Source organism: Triturus cristatus, chromosome 12 (assembly GCF_964204655.1).
Source record: "Triturus cristatus chromosome 12, aTriCri1.1, whole genome shotgun sequence".
Classification (NCBI taxonomy): Eukaryota; Metazoa; Chordata; class Amphibia; order Caudata; family Salamandridae; genus Triturus; species Triturus cristatus.
This window is the reverse complement of record NC_140595.1, coordinates 110,533,584-110,548,993: the sequence shown is the minus strand read 5'-3', so window position 1 is coordinate 110,548,993 and position 15,410 is coordinate 110,533,584. Positions and strand designations below refer to the sequence as shown.

General features: G+C 44.2%; 1 protein-coding gene across 1 annotated transcript in view; it reads right to left on the bottom strand.

Annotated features, from left to right (window-relative positions):
- The window catches only part of NUP210L (nucleoporin 210 like), a 358,615-nt gene that overhangs the window by 249,451 nt on the left and 93,754 nt on the right, over positions 1 to 15,410 (bottom strand). The window contains exons 14-17 of the mRNA XM_085637033.1: positions 11,443 to 11,588; positions 10,738 to 10,959; positions 9,074 to 9,247; positions 7,564 to 7,756 (exon numbers count right to left, since the gene is read on the bottom strand). Coding sequence (XP_085493159.1) covers positions 7,564 to 7,756; positions 9,074 to 9,247; positions 10,738 to 10,959; positions 11,443 to 11,588 — 735 coding nt within the window. The remainder of the gene's footprint in view (positions 1 to 7,563; positions 7,757 to 9,073; positions 9,248 to 10,737; positions 10,960 to 11,442; positions 11,589 to 15,410) is intronic.

Below are 15,410 nucleotides of genomic sequence, written 5' to 3'. Positions count from 1 at the left end.
CCGGAACAACCAACAGTCGCTGTACCCGGCTTTTCACCACCAACACCGCAGCTCTCAACCGGCAAGACCAAGTCACAACTGAAGGTCCTTAGCGAACCAAAGGAGCTCATTTCTATAGAAGGAATACCAGAAATAAAAAGGAGATGCACTAAACAACCTAAGATATACACAACATTTTCCTTCTTGAAAGATCCAGGATTAGCAATCTACTCTAAGACTGGATGTATAGAAGGTTTGCAAACTCCTCTCCTACCCGGGGAATCCATCTATGCTCGCTCCGACAGTCACACAAATGACACATCACTGCTTGTAGGGGGGAATACCACACCAGACGATCCACTAGTAATAAAAACATCGCCAGCGATGAGGAGCCTGACAACATCCCCGCAAAAGGTAGACCAAGGAGCCATCAGAAGAGACCATCATAGCTCGGCTAACAAATGCGACACGGACATGGACGCTCACACAAGAGAGACCATACCAAAAAAGGGCGAACCCGCTGAGGCAGCTAACTCCCCAAATTCCATCTTCAAGGAGGAGCCACACCCATTTGAAACCAACAAATTGCACCAGGAAAGTCAGGACAGCCAGGAGAACCAGAATCAGAATCTGCGAAGCCCACCTAAGATAGAGGGCAGCAAGGAAGAAAACAGCGGGAACAGCCAAGACGTGTCGCCTTACCAAATAAGTAGCAATTCCCCAAAGGGGCAACAACACAACACCATAGCCCGGAGTAGCCTGGGCACCAAGCAAGAAATAACGTCAGAAGAACAACTTCAACTGACTAACATCACTCCTACACAAATAGAGACCCCATTTAGAACAAAAACAGATTACGGGGGGCAAATAAATGCCCAGAGTGGGACAACCGACCACAAATCAAAAATGCGTCGTACTCTATCCCACTATAGGGATTTCAACTCCACGACCAGCTCCGCGGAAAACGATATGACATTTATAGCCACACAGGAATGGGAAGATCTAGTCGCCTCTTACAACCTTAGACCAGAGCACACTACTTTACTTGAAGAACTAAACACCTCACCAAGCCAGGGGAATAGCAAAAGCATGGCAAATCCACTATCTGAAATTCCATGGCTTATAATCATAAATACTCTGCAAACATCGGCCAAAGTACTAGAGTTCCAATCACAAAAAATGGACACACAGCTTATTGTCCTACAATCAATAGCTACTTCAATACTAGGCATTGAGGGGAAGATATCTGAATTAAACGGTCTCATAAAAAGGGGCCAGGAAGCGACTTACACGATCAAATCACCGTCCCAAACATGCTCTTGCGAACTGATACTAGATAAACTAGCCACAATGCCATCCATGCTAGGGGACCTGATGCGAGAAATCAACAATCCCCCAAATGCAAGATTGTAACGCAACATCAATCTCAAAACAGAAATTACAGGATCCCAAGCCAATAGCGGCCCTGAGAGCAATCACCAACTCAACCGCAGAGAGCTGGGAATCTACTTTAACCCAACTAAAGGACCCAGGCGTCGAGCCTGTAAACCAAACAGCAACCTCAACTGTCCAGACAGAAGTGAACAAAAAGGCACTCAACAAAATCCGCAGGAAAAAAAGGAAAGGGAGGAAAAAGCTCCCATCAAACGCTAGTCTTTACGCCAAAAAACAGCTCAACCCACAGCTAGTAGAAAGCATAAGCTCTATAGAAGCAACGGAAACGGAGCAATGCTCACACACACCGCAACAAGTGGCACAAGAGAGACCACAAGAGCAGCCAACAAACTCTCTTCATGCCATAGTTCAAAAGACAACTAGAAGCCCAACCCAGAAATCTCAACCGGAAAAAAAAAAACAATTACTCGATCACAAAAATTGGGCTCCAAGAGAAACCAACGACCCAATAACCAAGTCTAACTTAACACAAAAACTATGCCTACTACAAGGATCACTAATAATACAGAATCCACTCAATCATCAAGCAGCACAACTAACAGTAACATAACTGAAACAAGAGTGGACTGCACACCAAGAGCCCAACTAAATAACCCAATCCCGAGCAGTCCAAGCCGCCAACCCAAGTCCTACCAAAACAGTCACGTGTGTCTCCAATCGAATCCCAAAAATGCCACAGATCAAGCAAATTCTAGTCTCATCCTTTTCGTACCAGAATATACGTCGCTTGGCAGGGATGATATACTGAACAGGGGAAACATCCTTAAACTCCTTCACTCGATAACAAGCCTAGAGAACATCTATTCTTCAGACCTGCTTCAAATTGAATTCATCCCCAGCAACGACTTCTGCCATCAAGAGACAACAAAAACAACTTGGAACACACCCGAGACAGCAAAAAAGATAATGGAAGAAAAAATAATTTTTAAACATTGGGGGATCGACCAACGATTTGTAGAACAACCTCGATACCCGGCACCTTTCTTACTTCCGCCCAGTTCACCGGCGCGAAAAAAGACCATCTCTGTGCTAAAAGGAGCAATGAGCAAGGAGCTACTTGCCGACAGCACATCCTAAAGCTGGGAAAATAACGGTCAACCGACAGGAACCCATGCAAAACGACCAAAATTTGCCAATCATCACCCAGACGTGGACATCGATCCAACGAACCTTCAATACAGCCAACAATTCAAATTGATAAAGGGGACTGAACACCAAGAGCGTTATAGACAAAGCCAAACAAATAAAAATCTGCATCTGGAACATCAACGGTCTGGCAAGTAAAAGACACGACCCTGAATTCTTACAGTATCTAAATTCATTCGACCTTTTGCTGCTCCAAGAAATCTGGGAGGAAGAATCATTTGAAATTCAAGGGTTCACATCATGTTTTCTCCCAGCTAGCAAAAATTCTACTTTTGGACGCAGATCAGGGGGTCTTGCAATCCTGGCTTCCATAGCCACAATAGGAACAATAAGAACTACAGAATTTTCTATAACTCCACCAAGTGGAATTCTGACGGTAAAAATCTTGCTAACATTACACACCCAAGAGGTCATAATAATAAATACCTATATCCATCCAAAACATAAACGAAAGGCAGCCAACGATCTGATAAAGGTATTGAAAAAAAATTCGGAAGAAGACTCCTCCGACCAGATCATAGTCGGAGGTGACTTCAACATGTTTCTCATTAATACAAAACATGACAACAACATCCAGCAAGAACTTAGCGCCGCATGGGGCGTATCAAGACAAAGCATGGCAAAAACCGACAAATCAACAACCAACTCAAAAAAACTATTGCGGCAACTAGAAGACCTCAACCTAAGGGCATTGAATGGGCGTCTTGCCGACGACAATCCACCGGCTCCAACGTTTCATTCTAATAAACAATCCTCCCATCTGGACTACACCTTCACATCCTTAAACATGTTCCCCATGATAACAACATTTAGGATAGGGGTAAACGACCTCAGTGATCACCTCCCCCAAGAAGTCTCTATAAAAGCAAGAGCATTACAAAACGTAGAGCCACATACAGGTCTTGCGATAGACACGACTTCAAACCTAAGGCGACTCCGATGCAATTCCAACAACATCACCATTATAAGCACCGACGTAAAATCTATACACACTCAAACAGCAAAGTGCACAAACACACCATCAGAAGAATGGCAAAATTTCATTCAAAAAGTCATTGCGAAACTATCACAAGAATCGTCAAAGAGGCTTACCCATGCAAAGGGGAACCCACATAAAACATCACTCTCTCCGGGAATGAAGATCCAAAAACGAATAATAAATCACACATTGAGAAAGATACGGAAAGACCCAGACAATAAAGAACTGCAGACAACCTCGAGGGAAGCTAAAAAATCACTAAAACAGAAGAAATGGGAGAAACAGAAAAATAAAAACGATCAACTATGGGCAAAACTATTCCACGAAGCGAATCAAAAAAACAGCTCTAAATTCTGGTGGATGATCAAGGAAATAAAAAATCCAGATCATCCTGGTATAGACTCAAACATCACAGAGGAAGCATGGACAAATTACCTAGTAAGGCATTTTAACAGTGAGGACGCAATCAAAGAGGAAGCGCTAAAAAGCTTGAGCATGGACAATACGACGGAAGGATCAGGCAATTACCAAATGGCCGCTGGTGCCCAAAGAAAAAAAAACAACAAACGTAGTATCCTCCCCTCAAAGTTTGACCTAGACATCTACACAGATTCGGACTCACATGAATCAACCATCGGGCCAGACGACATCAAGAGACAAATAGCGAAAGGAAGACCAACAGGAGCTCCTGGACCCAACGGCATACCACCAATGTTGTATAGAAATGACGTAGGGTTCTGGAGCGTCGCACTAACACCTCTATTCAACTACGTAAAAACATCTCAGATACTACCTGAGTCATGGCATGGACCAATAATTAGTCCAATCTATAAACACTCGAATAAAAAAGACCCAAAAAACTATCGTCTGATTGCCTTAATTGATGTAGAAGCAAAATACTTTGCAGGGAACATACTAGAGGAATTAACCTCATGGGCCACAGAAAACTCTGTAATCCCGATCACCCAAACCGGATTCTGCCGGGGTCAAGGAACGATTACAAACATCATGGCCCTGACCCTATTGATGGAATCAGAAAGAGAAAATAACAAATCTTTGTATCTCTCTTTCATCGATTACACTGCTGCGTTCGACCACGTAGATCGCAACATGCTATGGCAAAAACTGGCTAAATGGGGCATACCTGCTCACCTCTTAAACGTACTGATAGCACTTCATTCTAACACCTGGATCAAAATCAAACTAGGCGCAGGCAAACACCTCTCAAAACCTATAAAAACAACAAAGGGCCTCAAACAAGGTTGTGTCCTAGCTCCAACGCTATTCAATCTCTTCCTAGCCGATTTACCTGGCAAACTAGACAAAAGCTCTTGCCACGCACCAAAGCTAGGGAAGACCACACTATCCAACCTGCTGTACACAGATGACCTGGTGCTTATCAGCCAGACGCCCATAGGTCTACAGCACCTGCTAAACACTACCCACTCCTTCTCGAAAAGAAACGCACTGCAAATAAACTTCGCCAAATCTAAAACAATGGCAGTTAACTACAAAAAGAAAAGGGAAAACAACTGGCACATAAATGGAGAACGAATGGAAAATGTAACAACTTACAAATACTTGGGTGGAATACTGGACTCGAAGATATCCTTCAAACCCCAGCTGGATTCTCTGCGAGGCAAGGGAATGGCAACCTCCCTTGCTTTAAAATATTTAAAGACAAAACTCCCAGATCTGACCGTCTTTCCGCTCCTCCAAGTACTTCGTGCAAAATTGCAACCAACACTCACCTACGGGAGCGAACCCCTTCAAGGGAAGGATGCCACCCTTTTGGACACAGTTATATCGAACTCCTACAAGCTCATCTTTAACCTGCCAAAACACGTTTCCCCCGCACAAATACGACTAGAATTTGGCATCATGAAACAAACTCTAGGAAGACGGTGTGCATATGTCGTTGCTTGGCACAAGATACGCAATGCCGATAAAGATTCCCTAAATTTCAACATTTGGGAAGAGACACTTCGGCACCAAAAGTCACCAGCGAGGAAGTACTTAATTGATTCTCTTGAAGTGCTGGGTCTGTCCGACTTGTGGGGTATTCCGACAGACCACATGACGTTTAAAAAAAACAGCCAAAAAAGTAGCAAGACTTATCTCCACAATCGAAGATAAGGATGCCCTGACAAAAAAAGCCCACGGCTGGATAATCCTTAATGATTATGGAACTATGCAACCACAGGCATACCTCAATGTTGGCATGAACCTAAAAAAGAAAGAATTTTTTTTTAAACTGCGCTTGGGCGTAATCCCCGTATTTCCTCATTTACCACCTTGGATAAGGAAAAATCTTCAACCACAATGCCGCCTGTGTAAAGCCGGAAAGGAAGACATTGTCCACGCGGTGTGCATCTGCCCCAAATTGAAAGATCTGAGATGCAAACTCTTGCGAGACTCCTTTAAGACTCACGGTGTCCGGACATGCAGACAGGCAGTCAAACTTTGTTTTAACCCCTGCAAAACAAAATTAAACTGTCAGGTCGTAAAATTTTTTGAACTTGCTGGGGTCAGACATACGAGAGCCTGAGGACTGTTGTTTTTTTAATAATGGGAACCCACAATCTGAATCACCCTGGTAAACTCACGGGACAGAGAGACCTTTTAAACATTTACATGTTAACTGACTTTTCTATTTTTTTAATCTTTTTTTACAACGATTTTATCCGATTTGTAAAGATTTTAATTAATCATGCACAAATAAATTACTTACTTACTTACTTACTTACTCTTGAGGGACGCCAGATAAAGCAAGAGCTAACCTATCAAGTTCAAATTCATTTCAACGTTGGGATTAAAAACCCCACTTTAGGTAAGTAATAGCAGGTTGTCGACTATTGGAAGGATCAAAGAGGACAGCAAGTTCTCAAGAGCTGTTGTCCCAGGAAGGAGAAACCCACCGCTTCTCTGTTACAAAATGATTTGTACTATACACCGACATGACGCGTGGTGCGGTGGAGGGAGTGGTCCACAGAAGTAAAGTAGTTATGATGTTAAGTAATCTTCTAGCCAACTTCTGCACCATAGCGACTGGAGGCATGCATAATGTGGATGGAATGGCTAATCCAAGGATCAAGTATTGCCCAGAGAATTCTGAGCTAATAAGATAGATCAGCGAAAATCCACCGCTGGCGTAACAAAATGTGAGGGGGCCTCCCTGCACGGTACGAAGAGGGGCCCCCTCCAGGCTCAATCAGGAGCGCTCTGGCCAGAGTGCAGTGCCGAGGGGGCCCCCTGGAGCATGGGGGCCCCCGTACCGCGGGGGCTGTGGGGGCCTGTGTTACGCCCCTGAAATCCACAGAAGCCAAAGCCTTGATATGCAAGTCCATGAAGGAGCTCCGATTCGTGTTTGATGGGTGACAGACAGCGTTAACAGGTAACCTGCCTTTGGACACTATTCATTCTCTTCAACCCAGTTTCAAAGAAGTTCTGCTTCATCGCCCTGAAAATACTTCAAGTGTTTTTCAGATAGAACATGATGTTAGTGCTATCTGCCAAAGCTTCTACTTGCTTCCTCCACAGCCAAGGATAGAAGACTGCTCTCAACCCCAAAAAACTGATATGACAGTTCTTCTTTGCTGGGACTCGAGGGTGCTTGAACCTCAATTCCTGGAGGTGAGCTCCCCAACATTGCATGTTAATAGCCGGTATAGCCCTGCTACGAAGGGCTATAAGGCTATTAGAACATTCTGCCACTAGAGGGCAGAATGTTCTAACAAATTGAACAAAGCTTTCAGGGAGCGCGAGGGGATTGAAATCCCCTCAGGCTCCCTGAAGCCTTGGTTCACAGCCACAATGAAGCATTGGAATGTTGGAGCTCCAGGCTTATACCAGCCATTATAAGCCCGGAGCACTCCATTGCTTACAACGTTCCAATGTTCTAATAAGATTTAATGAACAATTGTTTCCCTTTACCCTAGAAAAGTGACCTTCAAAAGGGCCACATTAAGGAAGGTTTCTCTGTGACCTCTAGCTGTTACACTCACCATGTAGCCTGGTCTGTCCTGTCCCATCACCCTTTTCTACCATCTGCATGGCTTCGGATTTCATAAATTTGGCCAGGGTTTCATTGGAGGATTTCCACTCGATCAGCAGGGAACTGAAGTTGTCAAACTTGCGGTGATGCTGATCAAATGCAGCCAGCTCCATGATGGTGTTGCGGGAATAGGATATGGGTAGCTGGATACAAAAAGAAAAGATGGAAATGAAACAGGCAAGCAAAAACCTACTGGAACAATGAGTCAAAGTACTCCAGAAATCACAGTCAATGACTAAAACTACCAAAGTGAAAGAAAAACAGTAAGGCAATGAACCAAAGCAAGAATAAATAAATGCAGGAAAGTAGCTTGTGATGGACTCAAGGACCTAAGGAAACCGCCAGTCAATAATGTTTACCACTGATCATTGTAGTCAGTGAGCAGTGGTCAAGGATTTCAACCAATCCAAAAAAATCAACTGTGAATCAATCAAAAGATCAATCAATGACCTAAGAAACCATGAATGCAAAACCTGAGGAACCCAGCAACTAAGAAAAGTAGCAAGCAAGAACCCACGCCACCAATGGAACGAGTGACAGAAAGGAATTGTAAAGGATGGTATCTATCAAAGCAAGGCCTTGAGAAAAAGTCACTAATCTGGAATGCTGAGTCAAGAACTTTAGTATACGTTGAGCAAAGAATTTAGGAAATTAGTGTGCCAAAAATCAAAACCGCACAGTAAATAAAGTGAAAAAGTCAAACCATAAAACAAAAGACAAAGTGAAAGATATTTATGGGCCTCAACACTGCTGCACTGAGACTCCAGCAAAATCTGGGTGCAAAAAAATACCCAAACCCACAGGCACATGTTCAAACAGTAAGCAGAGCCAAAGACCTCGTTTATAACGTATCCAGAAAGCCGATCAGTTCTTACAAGGGCACGAGGAGACAGTGAGCCAAGAAAGCCCCAAGGAAACAGATTTAAGGATCCAGACCAAACAGCATGACGGCATTCACTAAGTAAAAGACATTGGGGTCAATCAAAAAGTTAAAATAAAGAGCCTAGAGCCGGATCACCAAACCAGCTACGAACATGACCCATGGAGGGTTGAGGGGTGGCCAAGAGATATAGAACAAAGGAAGCAAACCTGCAAGATAGTATTTCAAAAACAATAATTGACTACACTGGGAGAGAGGCAAATGTGAGTATAGTTCATAGAGAGGCTAGCTCACTGGCCATACCAGGATGTACTCTCAAGCCTTTTTACCTCTCACATCAACAAAAGATTGGACTAAATATGTCGATTTCTAACGAGTCAAACACAAAACGAAAGAGAGCAGGGAATAAAAAGTGAGAAGCCAACAGCATAGATAAAGAATGTATAAAAGTGAAAAGCCAAACAGAAAGCTTGAAGCTGTCGGCCATTTTGCAAGTCATATGGTCTCCATGCCTATGATGAGGGTCACCTCTGAAACCAACCACTAGGTCTCAAAAGACTAAAAGTAACTTAAAACTTACCAGCGGTGTGTTATGCTGTGACAGTGGGCATGGAGGGGCTCCACCTGGCACTTCATATACTGGGGACACAGACATACGTGCTGGGAGAGCACAGATAAACTGTACTTGGACCTTTTTAACCGCAGGGCTTGGATTGAGTGCTCCTGGCACGTTCCCAACCTGAAAGGAGAGTACCTGAAAGAAACGTAAACTGAATTGTTACAGGAAAAGGTATCATAAATTTGCATGGCGTGCTCATCTCAAATACAGGAAAACATAAAAGGAGCATATAAAAGAAACACCCTTGTCTGCTTGCAGGCAGGCACACGTCTTTGCAACGTTTAATGCACTTGTTTTGACCATGACGAATATTTCATCTATGCACTCCTCTGGATGCCAGAATCAACCATGTGTGATGCATCTGCTCGCACTCCTATAGAAGGTAGAATTAACACTACTCTGCTATAAGTGCCTGACAAATGCTTCTCTGATATTCAGCACATGCATTCTGTGGGTGTCAGCCTAGCATTTTTGAGGGTGTCAGCCTCAAGCACCTAATAATGCCAGCTTCAGACTCCTTCAAGCTGGAGTATCATATCCTCCCCACCATCAACCAACCTCACTCTTAAGAAACCCAGCATCTGCACTGCAAAGGACTTGAGAGCCACGCTTCTGTGGACCACAAGACACACTCTACTAAACGCACCAGTTATATTTCTACCTAGATGGTAAGATCATCTTTCCAGGAATCAGGGAGCCCAAAATAATCCTATCCTCAAGGTTCAAAGTTCATGGAGTTGACTCTAACCTGCTTGCGCATTAGAAGGAATATTCCATAACCATCTTCTGGATATTGCAGAGATCATGGACTGGTGTAGGCCTGCTCGCTCACATCTAGCAGAGCTCTTGTTCTCTCTCTCTACATTGCAGAAACCAGTGGCTGATCTGGATCTGCTTGCCACGTTCAAGAATATTCTGATTCCCACCTTCAGTAATGGGATATGATCAAAGGCAGGTTCTACCTTGCAGGTCAATGTCCATGGAACTTCCTCCTACCACTATGTTTCCCTTGCAGAGATCTGCTGCTAGCAGGGACTTGCTCTTCCATTTTGCAGTGTCCTAGTATTTATATGCTCTGTTTAATGACCTGGTCAGTCAGTATTAGTATTCCCACCCTCTTTATGTGCTTGGTTAAATTGCTTGATCATGTCTAAACACATTTGCTGCCCCAAACAACATAAAAATGCAGAGATCAAGGGATGGTCCTGATCTGCTCTTGCATACCACGCCTGCTCCCATTCCAACGATAAAGGACTTGATATGTTTATGTTAATAGAGATTGTAAAGCAGTGTAATGCCTTTAGCATAGAATTTTAGCACTGCCGGGTTTGTGGCGCTCTCACATCCAGGTCTCATGGATTCCATCACAGACTGACGTCTTGGGAGATTGTGATTGTTTACTATTATGGTTAGCACTGCTGTGAGTTTAATGATAAGTCAGTGACATGTAATATCTGAGCTGTGCGGCGTTCTGTCTTATGCGCACTGTTAGATATTGTTTGGTGTGTAGCAGAACTGCTATGTTCACATCAACTTCTAAGTATCACAAACTGTCCCTATTCAATGCTCCAAACCATTCCAATATCTGCCCTCGGACAGTGTGTAGATTAGGGACTATTTCTTACTTGCGCTCCCAATTCGAGGCACAGAATTCGGTAGATGTACTGGCTTTGCTTCCTCTTGCCTGGCGGCCACACGGGGTCCTTCTTGATGCGCTCCTCTGCCTCAGCCTCCAACTCAACAAAGAAGCGGGACGGCTCCAAGATCCATGGTCGTGGACCACCCTCGAACACCATCTCCTTTAACGAGTTTAGGGTGACGAGCGCCACCTCCGTTGGATTCACTGCCTATTCATGAAGAAGGAAACAGACATAAAGGAGAACATACTGGAACATAAGCAGTTGCAATACAAGGAAGGGGGTAAAGAGGCAGACTTCAAGGACATTAAAATATAAGGCAACGCGCTGAAGGGTAGTCTAAAGCTGGTATCTTGAACGAGAATCAGAGCAAGGAGCGGGGGCAGTGCAGGAGTGCCAGAGTGAGGAGCAAGCGCACAGCGAGGGAGGCAGGAGTGGAACACAAGCAGGCGTAGTGAACGGGAGTGTAGAATATAAGCAGGCATACAGCACAGGAAGTACAGAGTTAACAGCCACAGAGCAAACAATTATCAACACCACACTACAGGAAAGCAGGAAGATGAGCACACAACCAGATACACATAGACAAATGGAGAAACAGACAGAAAGACACACACCAACTCCCCCCAGCTCCTGATATGAAGAACATTAGGAGCATTGGAGATCAACATGGTAAAAAGGCAAGTTCCAAACCTTCAGAGGTTCAAAGGTTGCAAATGTTGCACTGCTCTCAAAGTACTCTTCATACACCACGGAGAATATTGTCACCAACGTGTATCCAGAGGACTCTGCCATGAACTGAATGCTGCTGCAGTACCCCTGGCCAAACTTGTGCCAACCTGCACAGTGAAGAGAGGTGGCATTATTCCTTCTATGCTCCAATATGTATTTCTTTTAAGAGAAACTGCCACTAAAATTCATGTTAGCTCATATCTGGCATTCTCAAATAAGCATTGGGCATGTGTGTAATGTCTGCATCTCTTGAATGGTACTCTAAGTAACACAGCGTCATGAGCGGAGCATAGCCCTAAATGTTTTTTACAATTGTACATTTGATAAATTACACTAGTTTTAGGGTTTTTAACACTCTGTGCCCTCTTACCTACCGGCCTACATATCACCTATATCTCCTATACCATACACACACTACATTTCCTACACAGGACATTCTGTGTTACGCCCTGTACCATTGTCTACATTCTGTCCCACCACCTACACCAATTACACCCTTTACTACCAAGCACCCGCTACACCAAAGGTAGTAGCTGCACCACTGTCAACGAATGGATGATTCCAAAACACCTAAAACTATATGCCAGCAAGAGCCAAATCTCTTTCACATCTCCATTCAGTCTCAATTATTTACCTCTTGTCCTATAGAGCAGAGTTCCTTGCCCATCACAAACAACTTAGAGAGGAGAATTGGAGTCTGTCTATTATTCAGTCTCACCTTAACCCATACCCTTGTAGTTAGCCAAAGCAGAAATCAGTGCTGTCTAAGCTGAACTGTTGCATCTTTCAGTATTATTTGCAAAGTCTTTTGTGTTCAGTGGTCAATTGGTGAATTTGTTTTTCAAGTCTTAGTTTTATAACGGTCCCAGCTGTTAGGAGATCTCTGACCAAGAGTTCTGTAATAGTGCATCTGCACTCCCTGCAAGATCTCAGAACAAAACCCATGCGTCTCCTCAGCCCTAGACCTCCTGGCGGGCTCTTAGCATGAGGTGGGTGAACATGTAATATCCACTTGTAAGGCTTCTGCTTTTTGGTTATTCATCACAGGGTGACCCCTTAAGTCCTTGGAGAGGGGTCAGAAAAGGCACAGCACAGAACATGTCCTGCCAATAGTAACAACTTCCACTGGGCTGGCATCTTACAACCGAGGTATTATTAAATTATTTAAATGTTACACCCGCTGCATTGTAATTTTGTTATAAGTTTGGTATAATAGTATTTTGTTTTAGTTTAACACAGGGCACTGTTTTTTATGAGTTTGCAGTGTTACAGCGCGCATGTTTCAGTGTAACAGCACTTACGTTTTTTGATCACTTTAGTAATTCTTATTTTTGTCTTTTATGTATTTCACAGTGCAATTGGGCACAGTGGGTGATGCATGCTGCACATTCATGTAATGGACTGCATGTTTCTATGGTTTGCTTATGTTTCTGTTTTCTAAGATTTTCTACAATGTTCCTTATATTTCAGTTACCCCTGGAGAAGGGCTTTATAACCAAAATGCATTGAATGAATATCTTCATGGTTAACCAGGAAGTACTGTTAATTCCATCGTGCTATCGGACAAAGCCTGGATGGGTATGTCTTTAGCATTTGAAGCTTGGAATTACAGTACTTTTGTTGTGAATTTGAAAAGTAGTGAAAAATATGGAATATATATGGTTTACTTGGATGAAAATTGGATTCTTGTTTTTTGACCTGAGTAATTCATGTCTGTATGGCTGTGCAGCTTGTAACTGGTGTATGACGATGCACCGGTCAGTTTTTGACAATTCTAGGTAGGCCTTGCACAGTGGAGATAATTATTGACAATGCACAGTTGAAAAAAACGAATTGGCTTGGAAAACTATGAAAGTACTACAGTTCATTTCAGCAAATATAGGTGAAACGTGTTGCTTTCAGAAGTTTCAAAAGTTTTGAGTATGGCTCGAGCCAGATGCCCTGCTCTGGCTGAGCTCTCAGTCCTCCTGGACTCTCAAAGTCAAAACAAGCCAAGATTTTTTTTCAAATTGTGCTTTATTGAAGTTTGTTAATATACAAAAGGAAGACAATATTCCAAGTCATTTGGTAGTCCGATACAACCCTCAAGCATGTAACTTTTTTATTTAAAAAAAAAAAGTTTTTATTGAACATTTGGCATACATCCATAGACATGTAATACAATACTAAGCAATCAGTGGCATACATCAGTAATAATCCAGATTCGTGCAGATATGGCATGATGTAATGTACAAGAACAACAGTTTTATCCACCCTTCCTCGCTCCTTGGATGTGATACGATGTGGCAGGCCCTGCCTCACCATTCCGTATAGGTTAGTCGCTATCGTCCGATACCTGCTCAGGTGGGGGAGGTTTGCAAATATCGCCCCGATAATGATACCACTTGTCCCAGATTCGTGTCCATTTCTGGGGGCAGCCTTTGTGGATGTAGACAGATTTCTCGGTCACCATTGTGTGGTCCATGTCACAACACCACTGCTGAAGCGCCGGGGACTGTTCCGAACCCCAACGCTGTGCTATGTTACGTTTGGCTAATGTCATCCCTAATGTTAACCAGTCTTGGTCTGCATGAGTTAAGTCTGTGGGGTCCCAGGTGTTATAGAAGGCAGCATTTTGGAGCGAGTGGGACCGTGACATTGGTAACTTGGGACATCGTGCGTAGAACAGAGGTCCAGAGAGGAGCGACCCGCGGACAGTCCCTGAGTGTGTGCCAGAAAGTACCTTCATCACCACATTGTCGGAGGCAGAATGGAGTGTCCGCCTTACCTATCCTGTGCAATAGATTTCTTGTGTAATAAATGCGGTGCAGGACTCTTAATTGGAGTAACCTAAGGGTGGAGGGTATCTCCACCTTCCTCGGGGACATCAGGGCCATTTGCCAGCCCTCCTCATCAAGGTCGCCCACCTCTGCCTCCCACCTCCTTTTCGGGGCCACTGTTGGATCCTGTTGATTGTTTATTATTTTCCGATAGGTCAGGGAAATGGCTTTTGTCTGGAGGTGGTCAGTGAGTAATCTGTCCTCTAACGGGGAGGACTCATGTAACTGTGTGCCCACCGGGATCGCTGCCTGTAAGGCATGTCGTATTTGGGCATATCGATAAGTTTCGGTTTGCGCAAGCTTATATATGTTTTGCAGCTGAGTAAATGACACAACCCCGCCCTTCTGCCATAGGTCCCCCACCTTGGAGATCCCTATGAGGTCCCACTTGTGGAATCCCTTAGGGTTTCTCAGTCTCCCAAGTTGTCTGGTGTCCCACAGAGTTGCTTGCCTGTGTAAAAGTCCCCTCCCATCCCAACGCTCTCTGTGCTTCATGCCAGATTTGCAGTGTATGGGCCTGTACTCGTGCCCCTCTCTGGACGTGGTGGGTTGTCCCTCGGACCCCTGAGTAATACACAGAAGGCTTGCGGTAGGAGCACTAAGTCCTTTTAGTTGTGAGGTTCTCTTTCCCTATTAGTCCCAGCGTTCCCAGGGCTTTTCTGAACAGAGGATTTGTCTCCTCAAAAGGGGAATTGAGAAAATAACAAAAGAGAAAAGAGGGATTAAACAACTGAAGGAGGCATGTCCTTGGGAGTCTCTGTGGGGGTTGAAAGGGAGTCCTTCCTGATCCTTCTGGCTGTCCTTTGCCGTTGGTGCTCCACGTCTGGTCGCCTGTGGGTTGAGGGGGTCCATCTCCTTGGATGGGGAACCGGAAAAGCAAAAAAAAGAAGAGGTGTCAGGTCTCTCTCCTGGGGTTTGGGACGTTGAAATGGGTTAGTGCTACCGTCACCTATTCCTATCTGTGTGGTGCCTAAGTGAGGGAGGGGAGAGGTGGTACTATTGTGCTGTGCCCCGTATTCCCTCCCACCAACTCCAAAATAAAAAGGAGCCCGGCACTTGCCTGGACCCACGATCCTCCTGGGCCGTGGGGAGGGGAGTCGCAGCCTCCGC